The sequence below is a fragment of the Morus notabilis genome, unplaced genomic scaffold, assembly GCF_000414095.1.
Source record: "Morus notabilis unplaced genomic scaffold, ASM41409v2 Scaffold1340, whole genome shotgun sequence".
NCBI lineage: Eukaryota > Viridiplantae > Streptophyta > Magnoliopsida > Rosales > Moraceae > Morus > Morus notabilis.
The window spans coordinates 1,280-22,377 of record NW_010362232.1 but is presented as its reverse complement, the minus strand read 5'-3'; the positions used below and the strand labels follow the sequence as shown (position 1 = coordinate 22,377).

Here is a 21,098-nt window from a genome sequence, read left to right as displayed (position 1 = left end):
AGCTGAGATTCTATGAAACAATTATTGGCTCAATGCCCACACCAGTATATGTAGATTCTTTGTCCTACTTTCTGATCATGTTTATATCTCAGTGCGCTATTTGTATTTAAGAAAAAAATAATAATTTAAAAAGGTAAGAAAGGGAACAAAAAGTAAATGCGGTTTTTTCTTGTCTGGATTAGAAAGAAAAAAGAAAAAATGTTACATAAGTAAAAGGTGACATACTCAATAATCTCATAAGATAAGAGTGCATTCTTACACAAAGAGATGAAATAATGACTCGAAGTTAAGATCTTGTTAAAGAAGAGAAGGAAAGACCCCACTAATAAATTATAGCAAGGCTTGATGTTTTCTTCTTTACACAATATTATAAGCCAAAAAGTACTAAAATTTTTATTTTATTTTATTTTCTTTCTTTCTTTGTTTTTATTCTAATAACCAAAAAAAAAAAAAAAAAACCCTAGTCGTAACCCCTATACAGTACTGATATTCATAAACTAAAAATATGCATGAGTGGGTGGCTTTTGTTCTAGAAGGGTTACATCCATATAATTTCTCTCAAATATATGCTATTGAATGTTCGTTCAAGACATGCACAATGTTTCGGCTTTTCATAATTAGTCTTGGATATTTAAAGCGTTTTGGACTCACTTCTTTTTGGACAAGACAAAACCCAAAATATTGGTGACTAAGGTCTCGTTCATTTTACCGATTTGAGTTTTCAATTCTAATTTTACTATAGTTAAAAGCTCTGAGAAAAAGTCACATCTAACTTTTTCTGCTACAGTTAAAAACTCTCATATAAAGTCATATCTCAGCTCAAATTGAAAACTCTAATCAGCGAACTGAATGATGCCTAAATTATTAGGGTCTACCTCTCCCTTTCCCTTGTCAAAGATAAATTAATCTGGAAAAAAAAAAAGGCTTCTGGACCTTAAAATGAGTAAATTTTGGACTTAAAAAAAATGGCATGGCCATGGCAGGTAGGGCTGGTAATATAGGTCACAATACGACAACACGACTAGAAAATTACACGAAATTCACGGGTTAGGGTTGCGAAAAAAGAGGTTCGGGTTAGAATTGGGTCAACCTGAAATTGACACGAAAAACACTGATCAATTTCAAGTTAGACCCGCCTAACTCGAACACGACACGAAACTCGTAAAAAACTAAAAAATACATATATTTTTCATTACATATTTTTGATTTTATTATAAACTTGTGATATCATGATAGTTATACTCAAAATCTTATACTATTATTTACTTAATTTCAATGGATGTTATTGTATTTTAGTGTGTTATGAATTTTAAGTTATTTCTAATATGTAAAAAACTAAATAAAAAGTATACAATTTTCGTGTCAATTTCGGGTTCACGTGTCACGGGTCATTTTTGTGTCGTGTCGTGTCAACCCGTAAAGTGGTCGTGTCATGTTCGTGTTGCAGTTTTTAAAAAAAATTTTGTCACGAGTCGTGTTCGGGTTGATTGCAAATTTAAAAAGAAACGATCAAAACACAACACGTGACATGAATTGCCACTCTTAATAGCAGGTACGCGTTCATGTACATCAAGTCTCCAACTTAAGTGGCATATTATAATAACTAGCGAGTTACATGGAAAAGGGTGTATCAATGAACTGTATTTGTCGCTGTTATTGCTCTTGTCTTAACAAAATTCAAGCATACTACAAGTGGAGCTACGACTACCAAAAAAAAAAAAAAGGGGAAATAAGTGACACTAAGGTATCTTAAGTCCCTTTCAAGCCAAAGATTTTGAGAGATTTGAAAAGGTATAAAAGGAAGATAATACTTTTACAACTAAAGGACCACAACCTACTGCTTTTTCTTTTCCAATTTCTATTACTATCTCCACCTAGCATGGTAAGGTTAAAATGGTGCTAATAGTGTTGAGCATCAAATTTTGCTATTAGTCAGTCAAATGATAGTTTAATTAAGCATGCGTCTTTTATTATTGTTAAAACATTGTTTAGCTATGCTATAGTTTCTTCATCCAAAACATGGATTAGTTCGTTTCTGATTAATTTGCATTGGTTTACACGTCCCTTTTTCATGTTTTTTTTTTTTTTTGTGTTCCTTTAATTAGACCATACCACGTCAATTAAAATATCCTTTAATCCACATGACATGATATTTTAATTGATGATATAATATGATATTATTAAAGGGATATAAAAGAGAACGGAAATATGAGGACACGAGTAGAATCCCAATCAAAGTTACTATTATGTATGTTGAGACAGCTTATTCTTAGCTTTTATATGTTTCTATGTCTCACAATATTGTCTCTTCTTCAATCTCCTGAGAGACATGCATCGTCGTGGAGATATTTAGGTTAATCCTCAAGTTGAGCAGACTTTTATAAGTATACTTATAATGTTTAATTATATTTTTTATTTAAATTGCATTATGTATTTAATTATTTTTTTTATAATATTTGTAGCATCGGATGGAGGGAGAAAGAGAATCCCAAATCCAGACGCAGTCTGCTACTTCTTGATCATTCACAACAGGAGCGGTTAACGAGAATGATATTATGGAGTAGTTTCTAGTTATTTTTTTTATAATATTTGTAGCATCGGATGGAGGGAGAAAGAGAAACCCAAATCCAGACGCAGTCTGCTACTTCTTGATCATTCACAACAGGAGCGGTTAACGAGAATGATATTATGGAGTAGTTTCTAAGTACTCGTAAAGGACACAAGACTGGAGTGGATCACACACTCTCACAAAGGGTTTATTGAAGGGATGTGTTGTTGGCCGAAATATTCCAACTACGTCTAATGCTATTTGGTCGTTGGAAGCTGATCTCAACCGTACAACCCTAAATGCGCAAGATGTTTAACTGTAATCATGTCGTTCAATTGGAATGGGTAGTTTTCATCGACATTAATATTTCCACCTAGATTAAGCTTCTTTGTCAATGTACGCACTAAGATTCTAGTTTAGCGGCGCATTGCTCAATTAAGTCCATTGTTTTATCTTAAGAGAAAAATACTTTTATTTATTTATTTATTTATTTATTTTTTACACATTTGATGATGCATATCTAACAATAATGTAGGGTGGTATTTTGTTTTTTTGCTGATCAGTAGAATTTTGTTAGAATATATGTTATTGTTTATCCGCAACAAAATTAATTTGTTCGGAGAAAAACATTCCATCTTCAACTACTCCATGGTACTCTTCTAGCTAATTAATTAAAAACTATTGATTCATGGTGTTTCTCTGGTAGGTCAGTTTTATTCGCAGTATTAGTTTCTGATTGTTAGATCATTTTAAAATCACATTAAATTGAAAAAAATTACAGCTAACAGCTGAAAATAAAGAACTATTAATTTTTTTTTTTTAGTCCTACTAAAAAAACTCTCCCATAATTTTTATTTGCATTATTATCACTAATGCCCCCTAAACTTTAATGTTATTCTTAGTTTTCTCACTGAATTTTAAAAACTTTCACTTTACTTTCTGAACTTTGAATTGTTTACACTTAACTCATTCTATTACAATTTCTAGTAAAAACATATAGAAAAAAAAGAGAATAACGCAGTCTCATAGTCTTTCTGTTTAAATTTATGTTCAAAAGAAATAGATTAAAAACTACATAATCATACTTAATATCCTCTTTTTTCATCTAATATAAGTGAAAATGACTCTAAAATTTAAAAGATACCGGTGAGAATGATTCTATTTATTTTGCCAACCTCAAAATGAATTAAAATTTGTCCCACCTCATGGCATGATATTGGTGGGGTGGCGCCGCATTCTTGACTCAACGGTTAGTCCACAGAAGTCGTCCTTGAAACTATTTCTCTCTTAAATTTTTTTTTTCACTTTTTGGAACACTCTTTTAGGTCTCATTCATTTTACTGATTCGAGTTTTAAATTTAAATTTTACTATAGTAAAAAATTTTTAAAAACAGTCACATTTAATTTTTTTACTATAATAAAAAATTTTTCACATAAAATTATATTTTAACTCAAATTAAAAATTTAAATTAGCAAATAAAACGGTAGTCTTTTTTCATGTGTTTCATAATGATTGTGGGCTGGTACAGAATCTTGATCAGATACAGAGCATTACATGACCAACATGATCTTATATGATGATGATAAATGAATGGCTGATCTGTCACTTCCCTTAGAAGAGTCGGTGCCTAACAGCAGTGTCAGACCCACGCGCTTGTCTCTCTTAGTGCGTGGACCGATGTTTCACATAATTTCCACATGCATGCCGATTCGCCGAAGGTGATATATATCCGATTACGACGATTCAATATTTTTATAATTTATTGACAATTTTTAGGTTATTGATAAAAGTTAGAGAGAACAACAATGAATTTGAAAGTTGTACGTGGATTCTCTTATAATTTCACATATATAGTGAAATTCTGCACGGCTGAAAATGAACGTTCTCTCTTTGTTAAAAAAAAAAAAGAAATGTGATTATTATTATGGCATGTTTATTTATCTGTAATTAGAGTGGATATGATTCTGAGTGTATAAGAATTAAGAGTCAAAAATCAGTTAAAATAAGCTGTTTACTTAGATTTTAAGAATTGGAGTCAGAATCAATCTCAATCTCATTCATGCGTTTACTTACGCTCATAATCGGAATAAACTGTTATAAATTTATTTAACTACCCTTTTAGTAGATTTTTGTGTGTTGAACTTAAAAAAAAAAAGAAATTGTATATTATGCTAACTATCTTAATACTAAGATTGGGAGTGCCAATCCGGTGGGGGGAGGGGAGTGCTAATCTCATTCCTCAACCCCAAATTGGTGTGGGACCCACACATTTTCACTCTCATTCCAAGATAAAAATGAGTAAGTAAACATGGAGTTGATTCCGATTCTTGATTCCCATTTCCCACCCCTGATAAGTAAACATGCCATTAAATTTGTGTTTGTTTGTTTGTTTGTTTATTTGCCTCATTTCAATTTTATTACTTAATATAAAATCAGGTGTCTAATTTTTAACATAATTTTTCTTGATTATATACAGATCTTTGTTTATTATTCATTCCATCACCCTCGGTACACACACATTAATATAGATCACTAGTCTAGATCAATCAATGTGATTTTGCAAGTGCAAGAATATAGAGACTCAAACTTATTAACTATATTGGGTAATATAGGTGTTTTATAAGTCATATATGAGTTAATTAAATCAGAATATAATATGAACATTGAAAGAAATCTAATAAAAGTTCAAAGAGTTCAAAACACAACCTTTTCCCCTAACTTTGTTTTGGTTAAACTTAACAATGGATTAACTCTTATATAATGCGATTTGCTCTCCGACGCGGCAAAAGCTTCTTTTTTTTTTTTATTGTGATAAAAATCTCCTTTGTGATTGCCTTTTTTTTTTTTTTTTTTTTTTCTACTATAACTACGATTTCTAAAATTTACAGAAAAAGGATCATATAACCCTCGTTTTATCGAATTGCGGCTTTCGACCACCACCCATGTTTTTAGAAAAGATGAATTATGTCCTCTAATATTTCACAAATCACGTAGAAAAAACTCTCATGTTAAAAAATTAAACAGACAACTTAATTTGGGTGAAAAGTTAATTATTATTCAAGTAGAAAAAATGAACGAGACGAGAATGCTTCCTAAAATCACCATTTCTCGACACAGTTGTGTTGAGAAAGGGTGGTCAAACAGAAAAGTCTTGCCCTTTTATCGATGTAATAGGATAAATAGTACGATAATAGTATTTTTCTCTACGTATTTATGGCGTCGATGAGAGTAGTTATACGTAGGTTTGTATGCGTTAAGGGTTATAAGGAATCTACTTGTCATTTTTCAACAATAGATGTTATTCTTGATTACTCTGATAAGCATGGACTTAACTATTTTATAATTAATTTAAACGATAAGCATTGACCAGACTTTGATAAAGACTTTTCTTTTCTTTCTTTCTTTTCTTTCCTATTTTTGAAAAGACAAAGGAAAATCTACCAAAATTGAATTGATTTCCTTTTTATGGCACAATGAAACTCAATCAAGCTCGATCAAATCTTGAGTATCCCATATAAATTTAATAGACTAAACCCTAGTACCCCACCCATAACAAGAGGCCTGAAATTCAGAGAAATTAAAGTCAACCCTAGCTAGCTACATACAGCCAGAACCACATTCATTAGTAGTCAACTTGGCCACGACTTTCTATCCTCAAGACTTATTTTCATTTGAAAATAATTATAATAATAATAATAATAATAAAATATTGTCATGATCTCAAGGGAATCATTTTACGTGGCGGTATTTTCATTTGAGAAAAAATGAAATAAAATATTGCCATAATCTCTAGGGGAATCATTTGACATGGCAATATTGTAGTCTTTGAAGTCGAAATATACCACAAATGACTTCATTTTCATGGTCTATAGTGGTCAATTTGATTCCTTCCACAACGGTTGGAGCCATTCATTGGATGTGACCGACTCTGACTACCTCAACCGATCAACAACAAATTATGAACAGTACTATATGGGCATGCAATACTTGTGAGTAGAAATAGACGAAAATATTGATATCAGTAAAAATATCGGTACTCTAAAGTTAAAAAAATCAAAAATCAAAAATTTCGCCCAAAAATTTCAGTGGAAATTTCAGAAATATCGGAGAAAAGTTTCGTCCTTGCAGAATAATGTTGTGGAACATTTGTGATGCTGAGCACTAATAGAAAATAAATCCTGCTTAATAAGAGTTATAAGTGAGTCTACCATTTATTAATGACAGTGCTTAATATCAGTGGTGTTCCCAAACACTTTTATTAATAAGCATCATAAATTAATAAAAATTAGGTTTTATTGTGTGAGATTCACAAATAAAACTCATTTTTTTATTAGTTACAATGCTTATGGCGTCCTAAGTATTTTTTATAGCAATTAGAATATTATATATATACTATAACATATATACTTTTTTGTTTTGCTTGAACATATATTTGAGTATACTAGTAAGTTTTTTTTTTCTTTTGTTATTTATGGTATGCAATATCATTCCTTTATTCGGATATTCATAATTAATTATAAACTAGGTTGGAATGTTTAGCATAGTTTATAATAGAAAATGGATAGAGAGAGGATAAGGCCAACAATATGGGTCACGATACGATAATACGACTAAAAAATGACACGAATTTTGTGGGTTAGGGTTAAGAAAAAAGAGGTTTGGGTCAGAATTTGGTCGACCTAAAATTGACACAAAAAACACAGGCCAATTTCGGATTGGACCCGCCTAACTCGAACACTACACGAAACTCATAAAAAACTAAAAACTGCATCTAATTTTCATTACATATTTTTTTATTTTATTATGAACTTGTGATATCATGATAGTTATATTCAAAATCTTATACTATTATTTGTTTAATTTTAATGGATGTTATTGTATTTTAGTGTGTAACAGTATGTAAAAAACTAAATAACAGTATACAATTTTCATATCAATTTCGGGTTCACAGGTCAATTTCGTGTCACAGGTCATTTTCATACCGTATCGTGTCAACCCGTAAAGTAGCCGTGTCGTGTTCGTGTTACGGTTTTTAAAAAATTTTGTGCCACGGGTCGTGTTCGGGTTGACTATAAATTTAGAAAAAAACGATCAAAACACGACACGTGACACGAATTGTCACCCCTATTGGTTCCTTTCTTTATAGTTTATTGTACTTATGAATTTGCATAATTAATTATTTTAAGGGTGATAATGCCATTATGGATTATTTTACGAATTTATACAATATAAAAAATATTGTGTACATTCTTTTTTCATCCGTATATATACAATTATTATTACTAGTGTCTCTGAATTTTAAAATTATTCTTAGTTTGTCTCTGAGTTTTAAAACTCTCAATTTACCTTCTAAATTTTAAATTATTTTCACTTAACCCTTTTTATTAAAAACAAATAGAATAAAATGAGAATAACAAAATCACGTAACATTTATGTTTGAATTTATATTAAAAACAAACACATAAAAATCACATGACTACACTTAACTACCTCTTTTTCTATTTGATTTTAACAAAAATTCTTACAAAAGGACTTAAATGAAACAAATTCAAAATTAAAGAATAAAATGAGATTTTTTAAAGTTTAAAAATTAAAATGTGAATGACCTTAGAATTGAGGAGCCACACAGAGAATAATCCATATAAAGTATTTTTCTTTCTCCAAATAGTACGCACGTGCTAAGTAGCACAGGTTTCTCAAATGGGCTTGAGCCCGTGATCGCGCTATTCCACTCCAATCTTCAGCCCAAACATTTATAGCCCAGCCCAAACCGACAAATATTCTGACCGTTGGAACTTTAAACGATCTTTTACTGAAAAACAAAATTAGCACAGGTTTCTCAAATGGGCTTGAGCCCGTGATCGCGCTATTCCACTACAAGCTTCAGCCCAAACATTTATAGCCCAGCCCAAACCGACAAATATTCTGACCGTTGGAACTTTAAACGATCTTTTACTGAAAAACAAAACAAAAATAATAATTAACGTGCGACACAATCAGCACTCAATCAGACATGTCTTTCTCTTTCTTTCTGTCTCCGTTATTTAAACTCTGGACGCTTCAACGGTAACCCACCACAAGAGAAAGCAAGCACGATGATTGGCCCCGAAGACGACGACGTTTTCGACCCCAACCGGCAGCTTCGTTTGTCGTCGTTTCTCCCTCACGTCAGCTACAGGTCCTCTTCCTTCTCTCTCTTTTGTGTTTGCGTAATTTTATGCAAAATGGTTGCGGATTATCTTTAGCCATTAAACATTTAAGAAAATGAAATCTTCTATAATGTTTCTGTAATGTGGATGAAGGAGTTTTTGGTAAATTTTACTAGTGAAAGAGGATGGCGAATAGAATTTAAATCGCATTCACATTCTTTCTTGTGCAAAGAAAATTCAAATTCTTGCTTTTGCTATTGTTGGTTGGTTTTTTATAAGCTAATCCCTGTTTATTCATTAATTATGGGGTAAAGAGTTTATTTCTAGTGGTTAGTGTGATTTTTGGGACGAGAAAGAAGATGAGCACGAGAAGAACCAATAAACAAGTTTAATTTGAGTGGTTGTGAATAAAACAAGTTGAATTAGAATTTAACTTTTTGTTTAGCTTATTATTAGTCTGTATTTTTGTTTGTGACAAATTTGGTATTTGATGACCGAATTTTGAAATTTAATTATGGGATAAGTCGACGTTTAGTTCATAAATTCATAATTATGATTTAGAATTATTCTCGATTTATGTATATTTTTTGTAAGAAAAAATACTGTAACGAGACACGAATCATGATTCGAACCAAGTTTTTTCACTAAAGATTTATGCTCTTTTTCTGTTTCATTGTGATGAAAATATATCCATCTCACTTGTTTTGCAGCTGCGGTTCCTGCGGGTATCAACTGAATTTGAACTCCGACAACCGCAACACCTCGGCCGTCAGTTCGAATTACGGAAAACTGATAAAGAGAGGTATAATCTCCTTCTTCTGCGTCGACGAGAGCCGATTTGTTCAGGTCGAAAAGCTTCAATTGATCATACCATTCTTCACGTCCAAAAGCTCGTCATGTTCATGGGGTTTGTTCCAACGAAGAACCAAGCTTCTCTGCCGCAAATGTGGTAACCATATTGGGAATGCCTACAAAGAAGAGATCAGTACTAGTAGTAGTAGTGGTAACAGTAACACATCATACTCTATTTCCTGGGATGGAATTTCTGATTGCAGAAAAATTTATGATATTAAAATTCGTGCTCTGCAGCCTTCCTACGGTACTGATGATCATGAGTTGAGTTTATAAATTAATTCGCGTACGGTTGCAGCCTTATGTTAGCTAGCGGTGATTCTACACCGAACTCCATCTAATTAAGGTGTAAAGTTTAAATCCCCGCATTCTTTACCAAAAAAAAAAGTTTATAATTCACGCAATACCAATTTTCTCATCAAATAATTTATTAGGCAGTTTTTGAGTCAATAATGTGTTTGTATTTATAGTAGAAATCCAAGTTATATTTTCTTTCATTAATGCCTCTATCAAAGAAGCAGAGATTATTTTGCCATGAGTACTATGGAAAGTAACATTAATGTGTTGCTCATATTGTACAAGTTAAATATTTTGTGTTGTAAGGTTTCAGGCAAGGGTTTGGGATTGTGTTTGTAATTCAGCTTATGATCTATATTATAACTTTAAAAAAGGTGGAATAATAATTGAATAGAGTGTGATTCAACCCTTATGGTGAAAGCCATTTCTAATTGGAAGTTAGAAGTTTGTGGAAGGTAAATCACAAATGAGTTGCAACTATTCATCTTTTAGAGCAACTGAATTCACTCTGTTGTTGCTATCAAGCTTGCTTGATATGCAATTTACTTCACTATCATTACTGACGCAATATTGCACACTTTTGTGTTTTTTCAAAAGACGTTTAACGAAACTATAGTTGGGCAGTTTCAAGAAGTGTCATATACAATTTGGGAGTTTCTCTGATAGACATGACCTACTAATAGTATCATTATGTTCTGTTGTTACTATCATGCTTGCTTGATATGCAATTTACTTCACTCAATATCATTACTGACGCAATATTGCACACTTTTATGTTTCTTCAAAGGACGTTTAATGAATCTATAGTTAGGCAGTTTCAAGAAGTGTCATGTGCAATTCGAGAGTTTCTCTAATAGACATGACTTACTGATAGTGTCATTCTGTTGTTACTATCATACTTGCTTGATATGCAATTTACTTCACTCAATATCATTACTGACGCAATATTGCACACTTTTATGTTTCTTCAAAGGACGTTTAACGAAACTATAGTTGGGCAGTTTTAAGAAGTGTCATGTGCAGTTCGAGAGTTTCTCTGATAGGCTTGGCTTACTGATAGTGTCATTTTTTTTTATTATTGATCAAGTTAAAATCACATCATCTTGAAAAAATATGTAGAACAGATAATTTTTAATACGAATCTGATGGTTGAAAATAGAAAACTACTTGTAATTTATTTTTTCTGGTCTTACCAGAGAAGCTCATGTGCAATTTATGTGTTTAAGTTCATGCACTTTCTTTTTTTCCTCTCTACTCTAATTGTCATCAAGGCCCATTCCTTGTAATAAAGTCTCATGGATTTACTAATTTTAACCATCTGAGCTACAACAGCTATGGAGGACAAAATAAAATAACACAAAAATACATCTAGGTTTAATGTCCTTTGATGACAAACAAAAAAAAGCCGCTGGCCTACATCATTCTTTTTTGGAACTTCTTAAGTCTGAATGATAACTTTTGAAACAAATCATTTCTTCACTAACATTGAACTTTGGAAAACTAAGTAGGAATTGTTTTAACTTGTTGGTTGGATTAATTTTTTAAAGGTATGATATGTGAATGTCCTATGTTAAAAATTTACAATGCGCAATATAAAAATACTTCAAATCATATACCAGATCGTTGAAAAATTAAACCATCAACTAAAATAATAATTCTTACCGGTAGTGAAAAAAGACAGTTCCAATTGTAAAAATTTCTAATAGTATTAAAAGTTTTTATAAATAATTATTATGATAAATTTACGAACTCCTTCACAATTTATGTCCCCTATGGCAGTGGCGGAGCCATAAAGCTTTTTTAGGGAAGCTTGGGCTAAACCAAAATTTTAAAGGAAAATAACTGTCTAGCTATATTTTTTTCTTTTATTTCTTTTGTCAAATGATTCAAACATCTAATAGTGTTAATTCACTTTCTAAAGTTTAAAGTTTACAAAATTATCAATTTATATAGTAGTATAGTTATTTTTTTGCTTCAATTGGGATTTTTAAGTTTCAATTATTAGTGTACTAAAGGGTTAAAAATTATGGTATAATCTAAATATTTAAAAAGTTTTATAAATATGAATATACATAAAATTAAAATTTGGGTTCTCTAAAAAAATTTAGGAGATGATTGAAAATATTGTTAAAATAAATGTAAAAACTGTAATCATAAAATTTCGGGGGGCAAATTGAAGGGAAAAGTGCAAGAAAAAAAATTTTAGATAGCAAATTTTAAAAAGGCCACTTAGGGCCACAAGCCTTAAGTGGCTCCCTTCCTGACCTATAGCAACATAACCTCGTACTTTAAAATATAATTATTGTGCCCATTGATCTATAATTTATCCCCAACTTTAAAACATGATTTTTTTTTTTTTTTGATAGAATGGCCGACTTGTGGCTTGGTTTAAGCTTAATCACAACATTTAAGGGTTAATAAATTCTCACTCCAAATAAGTTAGTTGGTGCTAAATCTTAGATATACTTTCTCTCTGAAGTAGTTGCTTAATAACAAGAAAACAATAAAGAAAAAGGAGAATATGCTAGAATGACTTTCTAACAAATAAAATTAACAAAATAACTTCTTTTATTTTTTATGAAGAAAGACATTTACTTATTCTTCATAAAATGAGATCATTTAATAAATAAAAATTTTTGAAAAATTATTTTACTAATAAAAATTTTTAAAAGAGTTATTTTTACAAAAGTCTCGGAAAAAAAAAAAGTGGAGAAGGGATCATAATTCAATTGGATTTATTAAGGCTTTAAGAAATTGAAAAACGTGACCTCCTAATAAATAAATAAAAAACACGGTCATACATTTTTTTTTTGTTTTAATAAATTACCTGTATGTTTGCGTGCACTTAGGTGGCACAACACATTTTGTTTGGGAATTATTTTTATTTTTATTTTTATTTTTTGTGGCTACCGCAAACATGGCCATTCATTATACGTGTACTTGCTTTATCTTTAAAAAAAAGGAAAAACAATAATTTTGTAAAGAGTTGAGCGGCAAATAGAGATTTACAAAAAAAAAAAAAAAAATCTCAGGATAAAAAAAACAAAAAGAAAATATTAGCGTCAATCAATCTTCCATTTTTATTACAGAAACCACACAAACACAGGAAGACAGTAAGACAAGACAACTAGAGAGAGAGGAGCCCAAAACCCTCGGCTTCTCTCTCCTCTCTTTCTTTCTCTCTTCTCTCTTTCTCTCTCTGCATATTGGAAGATTCGCATTCGAATTCTGTCAATCAAATTCGTTGTTAGAGACGGACAACAAGCGTACCGCCAAAGCAATCGAAATCGAATCTGTTTGCGGAAGAAAGAAACCCTAGGTTTTCCAACGGAGGGCCCACCCAAGAAGATGAGCAGCCAAGTGGGCCCCAAGAGGACCAGCCTAACCACCAAGCGCGGTCCCTCCACCGCCGTTAAGAAACCCACCCCTCCGACCGACAACAACGCCGCCGCCGCCATTAATGGCTCCAAGCCCTCGTCTCCTCCTCCTCCCGCCAATTCGTGAGTTTCTTGTCGATGATTTTGGAAATTCTTGTTAAAAGCTTGTGTAAAGCTTCTTCTAATGTTCATTTGATTTCCTCTGAAGGTCTGTCGGCGAGAGGACCGTCAAGAAGCTGAGGTTGTCCAAAGCCCTCACCATTCCCGAGGGGACCACCGTCTCCGATGCGTGCCGGAGAATGGCCGCTCGCCGCGTCGACGCCGTGCTGTTGACCGATTCCAATGCATTGCTTTCGGGAATTGTTACGGACAAGGCGAGTATTTACTATTCTATACCCTGCAGTTTTAAGTTTATTATAAATACCTACCATATATTTTAGATGTTCTTTGGCATTGTACCCTTAAGATTTCAATTTTATATCGTATGTATAGCTTCTCTCAGTATTTGACTGATTTTGCCCCCCTTGAATGACGGCTTTGAACATGTTGTTTGACAAGTTGATGATAGTCTTTAAAAAATAAAGTTGTTATTTAAGTTGACAAAACTAGTGGTTATAGTTTTTATAATTTATATGGAATTAAAATTTAAAGATACATTTTTGAGAACATCCAATATGCGTGGTGTACATTTTTTATAAGTTTAAAATGCGGGGTATAGAAAAGTAGACAACGCCTTTTCTTTTTTGGTGGCATTAGGAAATCTTGGTCTCGAGGCTACTAAGATTTGTTTATAATGATTGCAGGACATTGCCACTAGAGTTATAGCTGAGGGTTTAAGGCCGGAGCAGACGATAGTGTCGAAGGTCATGACGCGGAATCCCATTTTTGTTACTTCTGATTCGTTAGCCATTGAAGCTCTTCAGAAGATGGTCCAAGGTAACAACACAAGCAACTGTTTATTTGCTCTTCGTATTTACCGTTTCCGTGCTGTACCTGTAGGGGTTATTTCAGACCTTAGGTTTCTGTGCATTTGGGAAGTGTCATTTTGTATACTTCTAGAGGTCTTTTAAGAATTTCGTGGCATTTAATTTGATTCTCAGAGGCATGTGTGTGTGTGTGTGTCTTGCTTGATTATAAAGTCTTTACTGCAATCCAGCATATGTTTGTGGCATGTGTGAAGCCAAGGGATAGTAGCGTACTAAGGTTTTCATTTACGTCGTCGAATATTACAATGTGGCAGCTAGTAGCTGTGCCATTGTTCTGGATTTCGATAGCAACTCTTGCTCTGAATGTGTTTTTGTCCATCTGTCCCTATATCATTTAATCGCTTGTTCAATGATCTCTCTCTCTCCTTTTTTTTTTTTGTGTAGTAATGTAATTTTCCTTGGTTAACAGGTAAATTTAGGCATCTTCCTGTTGTAGAAAATGGTGAGGTCATTGCCTTGTTGGATATCACAAAATGCCTCTATGATGCGATATCAAGAATGGAGAAGGCAGCTGAGCAGGGAAGTGCCATTGCTGCTGCGGTTGAAGGGGTTGAACGTCAGTGGGGGAACAACTTTGCTGGTTAGTTGAATGATGTTATGCTCATAAATGTATCGTTTAGTGCATAAAAAGTACATAAGCGTGCTAAGATACATATATGTTAGCTATAACTTCTATCTTCTATTTTTTAAATATATCCTGAAAAGTGGCAGCTGTATTATGAAACTGCATAGAACTGGCTGTTGTTGGGGTGATTTGGATGGAAAGAAATCCCTTAATTTGGTAGAATTTAATTCCTAGCCTCATTATGGGCTTTTTTTGCTTGTGATTTGGATGGAAAGATATCCCTGAATTTGGGGGATAGAATTCAGTTCCTAGCCTCATAATTGTGGGCTTTTCTTGCTAAGAAATTCGAAGATCTTCCCTTTTTCTCTTCTGGTTATGCATTGGAAAGAAGTATTTATTGATTTTTTCTTCATCCTTTTAGCTTAGCTTCTTCTAAGATGATATCTTCTTCTCTTTTGTAGTTTGTACCCCGATTTTCTTTTTTCTTTAATAAAGTTCTGTTTCTTGTTTAAAAAATTCCTGTTTCCAACATTACAGTAATTATCACCTGTTGTGGTCAATTTAATGTGGATTAGTTTTATGAACAAAAACCAAACAAAACGAAACGTGAGAAAATTCATGATGACGACAGAACCAAAAGGTTTTACACTACCTTCGACTTGTAATTATTGGTATTCGAAGCATCAAGAGTTGTTAGTATGATCTATTTTTACAATTCTTGTACTACCTGAATTAAGATAAATCTATTGAGGAGATAAGAATCTTGTATTTTTATAACGTTTAAAATTATACAATCTATCTCAAAGGTAAATTTATGCAAAGATTATTGTGTTTTATGGCATCACTTCGTGTCATTTGCTTATCTACTTGTGATTTGTAACAGGTATTCCTAATTTTTCACTTTTGAATTCCACTTGTATATGCCAACATTTTGCTTTTGAGAATCTATAAGGAAAATAATTAACTAAATACATCTCAAGTGATAAATTAACTTGTTCCATAACTAATATACATCTTTTAGAATTAGGTAAATCATCAATTACCCTAGTCATCATCAATTTATGAACACAAAACTAAGAAAAAGAAGTTTATGGACATTTTTGTGACAAGAAGTGTCCAAAAGGTGAATTTATCAAAAGTTCCCTATGTCACATTATTGTACTTGTCTGGTACACTTGTGTATTAACATGTCTTTAGTATGTAAAATATAAACTCCAGAACCTCTCTCTGAATTCGTCACATATATGGCAAGTATATGATAAAGTTTGACTGTTTTTTTTCCTGTTTATCATAATTGGTTGCAGCTCCGTATGCTTTTCTGGAAACTCTGAGGGAGCGGATGTTCAAGCCTTCTTTGTCAACTATAATTACTGAAAGTGCCAAGTATGATATTAGTATTTATTTTCAGCTCAAGCGCGTGGAGTTAACTAAAATTTTTTCCACAATTTGTTAGTAGTTACCAAAATTTGTGGATCTATCTCATTTCAGGGTTGCAATTATATCACCATCAGATCCTGTTTATGTTGCTGCCAAAAAGATGCGGGAATTTCGGGTTAATTCAGTTGTTATAGTGACTGGGAACAAGATTCAGGGGATTCTTACGTACTATTCTTTTCCTAGACTATTATATAAAATAGATGACTTTTGAAATGAAAAATAACATGCTTTTTTAATGTATAAAATGTCTGCTTATGCTTCATTATAATAATGTAGTTCGAAGGATATTCTCATGCGGGTCGTGGCACAAAATCTCTCACCTGAGTTGACACTGGTAGAAAAGGTTTGTTTTAGAGCAATTCCTTTCCAGTTTCTTCATTTTCCATTTTTTCACGAACAGTCCTTTGTACAGTCCTATCTGGCTGATTCTCTTCCCTCCTGTTGTCACGCTAATTTATCAAGGTAATGACACCAAGCCCGGAATGTGTCACTGTAGAGACAACAATCCTCGATGCGTTGCATATAATGCATGATGGGAAGTTCCTTCATCTTCCTGTTTTGGACAAAGGTGAGGGTAACATTGTAAGTCCTGAGCTTTGCTATTGTATTGGATTATTTCATGACATCTGTTGTACAGATGGATACGTTGTGGCTTGCGTGGATGTGCTACAGATAACTCATGCATCAATATCTATGGTATTCCACTTGTATTGATTTCTTATTTGTTTATTATTATTTTTTTTTGTATGGTATTCCACTTGTATTGATTTCTTTTTTATTTTTTTATTTTTTTTGTATAAGTGTGTACCAGTTTTAGTGGAGCATTTAAAGTTTCTCCTTTCTTTTTGGAGTAGATGATGCAGCATTACGACATTATGTTTCTTTTTTTACAAACTCCCATTCCTGAGACCCCCTCCAATAATGGGTTCCTCATGGAACTTAGAAACTTATCTTCCAAAAATATCTTTTGGAAGATTACAATACAACAAAACGATATTTAGTATGGTGGAGATGTATAGTAATTATACTATGCCTTTCTTAGGTGGAAAGCGGCTCTGGTGCTGTGAATGATGTGGTCAGCACTACGATGCAGAAGTTTTGGGATTCAGCACTTGCTTTAGAGCCGCCTGATGATTGTGACACCCACAGGTATCTTCCCAGTTATGAGCTTTCTGAAGCTCTATACGAGAAATTTGATATTGAATAACCTGGCCGAGATATAGTCCCAGCAAAATATTTATTAAAAAAAAGGTGGAGATGAAGTTCTGAGATAATCAGTTGACAACTTTTGTGCGGAGATAACTGTATTTCACTTAAACTACGTTGATTATGCCTGTTATCTGTTGACCTCTTTAGTTCTGTAATTTATTTTGGGTCATTTTGTTTGCAGCGAAATGTCTGCATTTATGACTTCTGATGGGACAGAGATAGGGAAGTACCCTTCTCTTGGCCTTGGGAATACATTTTCTTTTAAATTTGAGGATTTTAAAGGTCGTGTGCATCGATTGAATTGCGGTGAGTGCCTGAGCTACCAAGTAAAAACTCCTCGCAATGACCAAATACAACAGTTTCTTCATTTACCAGTATTATTGTCTTGCTATATAGTTTGACATTTGGTAAAGATTGCAGACTCTGAAGAGAAAGGACTTTCTGATCTTTCATCATGTTTTATGTTATTTTTCATATTTTTTTCTCTAAATTTTACTGATGAATAAAGTTGAGCAAGAGGAAAGGACATGTTTTGAACTATTATCTACGGGTACACACTGTGGTGATATGTGGGGGGTGTTGGTGGTGATTCCAACAATGGCTTCATGAATTTTAAGGGAATTACTCATTGACTGGTTCATGAATTTTAAGGGAATTACTCATTAACTGGGTTGTACTTTTCTACTCTTCATGTTTTTTTTTTATACTTGGAGGGCTTTTGGGAGCTGGAGAGGAGTTTTCAGATACTCTTGCCCAATTGTACCTAGAATTAAAAAGTATTAACCTTAACTCATCGCCCGTTCATTTTTATTTTTCCTTTCCATTTGTTTTATTCAGGTACAGAAAGCTTGGATGAGTTACTATCTACTGTCATGCAAAGGATTGGTGCCGAAAGTGGCTCTGATCACCCTCAGATTTTGGTGAGTTTTCTAGCTGTTTTCATTTTTTTTTCATCTGGGGTGTGTGCGTGTGTATCTCAAAAAATGTACTGTTAGCTGCAATCTTAAATCTTAATAATTGATGCTCATGCCTTTTTTTTTTTTTGCCCTTTTTCTTTTTAATCTTCCCAGTACGAAGATGATGAAGGTGATAAGGTTCTACTCGCAACTGATAGTGATCTTGTTAGTGCTGTCACTCATGCTCGTTCAATAGGTCTGAAGGTAATATTTTTTTTGTGCGGGCCATGCATATTGGGTTTGAGTTTGTCAAAATATTAATTCATACTTTATTAGGCACAAAAATACACAAAATGGTCTTTCCAGCTATTTTACCAAGTGTTTTTTCATGTAATATGTGATCATATTCCATTGTCAGAAATTGTTGGGAAAAAAAGATGATATTTGATGGCATGCAGTTAGGAGTTGGGACTTAGGATTAATGTTTTGCTGAATTGTCATTGAATGCCAGTGCCTGTAAACTTTCTTCAGTGTTTGAGATTTTATTTCAATTTTTTAGGATTAATGTTTTGCTGAATTGTCATTGAATGCCAGCGCCTGTAAACTTTCTCCAATGTTTGAGATTTTATTTCATTTTTTTTCTATCAATGAAATAAACGAGTCATACATTTCAAAAAGTTGTTCAAAATCGAAAAGCAATTTTGAGGCTCTTCATTTTATGTTTTTCCCATCTCTTTCTTAGGTCTTGAGATTGCATCTGGACTTCTCTGATTCGAACCAGCAAAGAACACTAGAGTCAAGCACAGCCACCACACAGGGTACCAGATGGACATCTTCCCACACGGGTCTTTTAGCTGGGGCCGCTGTCTTAACTAGCATCGGCGTGCTACTTTACTTAAAGCGCACTAACCTTTGAAGCTTTTACTGATTTGAAAGAAAGCAAAGATACCAGGATCAGAAGGGCGATAAATAGAGGTATCTGCCAGAAATTTTTAAATGTTTGGGCGGCAGAGCCTTGAATTACACATCTCTTCATTTTGAATGATCAAGTGGAGCCGGCATTCGGCGATTAGTAAACAAAATAATTTCCGGGTAAGTTCACAAAGAACCAGAGAATGGTGATGACTCTGAGGAGAGTTGATGTTACTATTTTTCTTCTAGAAACTTCGGGCGGGAAAGGTAATCCTGGAAAGAGTTTTGGGAAAGATGAAAAAATCTCAATCTAATTTTGCTGAATCTGACAGTGGGCATAGTATTGCTGCTCTATACATTCTTCTCATGTCTATACCATTACCACAGTAACTGCATTTTCTGTGTGCATTTGTATATGAAAGCGTAAAATTGTATGACAGCTTTGTTATTTTGACCTCTGCTATTGCTGAAATCTTTCAAGTATGAGTTTAAAATCAGTCGTATGGATCTAGCAAAAAGGATCAAATTTCTGGTTGAACATTATAATTTATAAATGATGAGTTTTTTATTGAAAAAAAAAAAAAAAAAAGGTAGCGACACGTTAGTATACCCCTTTGGGTGTTATCAAATGGGCACTAAGTTGAGTACCAGATTAGCAGGAAATAAGCTTTTACATTTAATACCTTAGGGTATAACCCATCTTTCGAACTCGTGATTACAAACTCACCGCGGTACTGTTAGGACCGTGACACCTCCCAGTGGTTATAAATGACGACTTAAAGTTACATAGCTTGCTTAGTTGTGGGCAGATTTTCCACGCTAAACCCTTTCTATTTGATTTTCCAGTCAGATTTTGATGTTGGTTATTCAATTTTTCAGAGATTTTCTAGCTAGATTTGAAGTTTAAAGAATAATCTGAACAACAGAAATAACCATTATTTCTTGTTATAAAGAAAAATTCGAATTCTCAAATACTGTTAAATTATAACCGAACAAAAAAACACACAAATGTTTAAAAATAATGAATTTGTGCAATATGCAGTACTTCCACGTAAGATCGGTGTATCTCTGCCTTCGTATTTTTATTTGATGTCTTTTAGTCGTGGCCACGCCGATGGGGCCAAAAAGTGGGGACGTACCCGAAGTGCTCCCTAATTATTAAAGATTTAACAAATCTTACTAAATTTAGAATTGGGGAAATATTCCCTAACATGACCTATTGCTAAGGGGAAAAGAGACGGGGATATATTGGTCTCGTTCATTTCACCGATTTGAATTTTTAATTTTAAATTTATACAGTAAAAAATTTTAAAAAAATATCACATTTAACTTTTTCTACTATAATTAAAAACTCTCAAAAAATATTACATCTCAACTCAAATTCACGAAATGAACGGGGTCATTATAACTCATAGCATTTCATATTATAGTATAGTAGAATATCAAACCAATAAGTCAAATGCTGCATGGATCAAAATTTGGACATATTAGCAAAACAGACGAAGATTGCATCATTACTTTATTCTAATAAAACAGATCGTATCATTAAAGAATCACATTCCCTTCAAAAGTAAAAATAGAAACTTATTAAAGACTGTTGTCCAGTGTTAGATCATATTAAAAGTATGCGATATTTACGCTAATGAAATTTTGATAATTAAAAAAAAAATGATTTGTAAAGATTCACCATGCTAAATTTTCCTTTTCCCCACTATTTTTCTCTGAAGGGGAGATTTCATCAAACGAAAAAAAAAAAAAGAAAAAAGGATACTACAATGTGTGATTATTTGGCTCTCCATTTAATTTTGTCGGCAAAAAATTTCCTAGATTAAATCTTGAGTGGCAATAGTGGCCACTTGAAAATGTCAG

The 21,098-nt window shown here is 32.9% G+C and overlaps 2 protein-coding genes across 2 annotated transcripts; both read left to right on the top strand.

Moving 5' to 3' along the window:
• Positions 1-8,563: 8,563 nt before the first annotated feature.
• Positions 8,564-10,000, top strand: LOC21394224 (uncharacterized protein At4g08330, chloroplastic). The gene is made up of 2 exons (XM_010101458.2): positions 8,564-8,727; positions 9,409-10,000. The coding sequence occupies exons 1-2, from the start codon at positions 8,645-8,647 to the stop codon at positions 9,824-9,826; spliced, it is 501 nt and encodes a 166-aa protein (XP_010099760.1). The 5' UTR covers positions 8,564-8,644; the 3' UTR covers positions 9,827-10,000.
• Positions 10,001-12,921: 2,921 nt separating this feature from the next.
• Positions 12,922-19,498, top strand: LOC21394223 (CBS domain-containing protein CBSCBSPB3). Its single transcript, XM_024167786.1, has 14 exons — positions 12,922-13,347; positions 13,433-13,598; positions 14,028-14,160; positions 14,620-14,790; positions 16,080-16,158; positions 16,264-16,377; positions 16,489-16,555; positions 16,675-16,780; positions 16,850-16,908; positions 17,255-17,361; positions 17,603-17,727; positions 18,259-18,341; positions 18,492-18,581; positions 19,060-19,498. Exons 1-14 carry the CDS (start codon positions 13,196-13,198, stop codon positions 19,231-19,233), a joined length of 1,626 nt encoding a protein of 541 aa, XP_024023554.1. The 5' UTR covers positions 12,922-13,195; the 3' UTR covers positions 19,234-19,498.
• The last annotated feature ends 1,600 nt before the right edge of the window (positions 19,499-21,098 follow it).

Excerpts from the sequence above, each read along its gene's own strand:
- LOC21394223 (XM_024167786.1), top strand. The coding sequence starts at position 13,196 with ATGAGCAGCCAAGTGGGCCCCAAGAGGACCAGCCTAACCACCAAGCGC. Across the intron at positions 14,161-14,619 it reads TCTTCAGAAGATGGTCCAAG|GTAAATTTAGGCATCTTCCT; the intron begins GTAACAACACAA and ends CTTGGTTAACAG. Across the intron at positions 16,909-17,254 it reads CTCATGCATCAATATCTATG|GTGGAAAGCGGCTCTGGTGC; the intron begins GTATTCCACTTG and ends TGCCTTTCTTAG.
- LOC21394224 (XM_010101458.2), top strand. The coding sequence starts at position 8,645 with ATGATTGGCCCCGAAGACGACGACGTTTTCGACCCCAACCGGCAGCTT. Across the intron at positions 8,728-9,408 it reads CTCCCTCACGTCAGCTACAG|CTGCGGTTCCTGCGGGTATC; the intron begins GTCCTCTTCCTT and ends CTTGTTTTGCAG.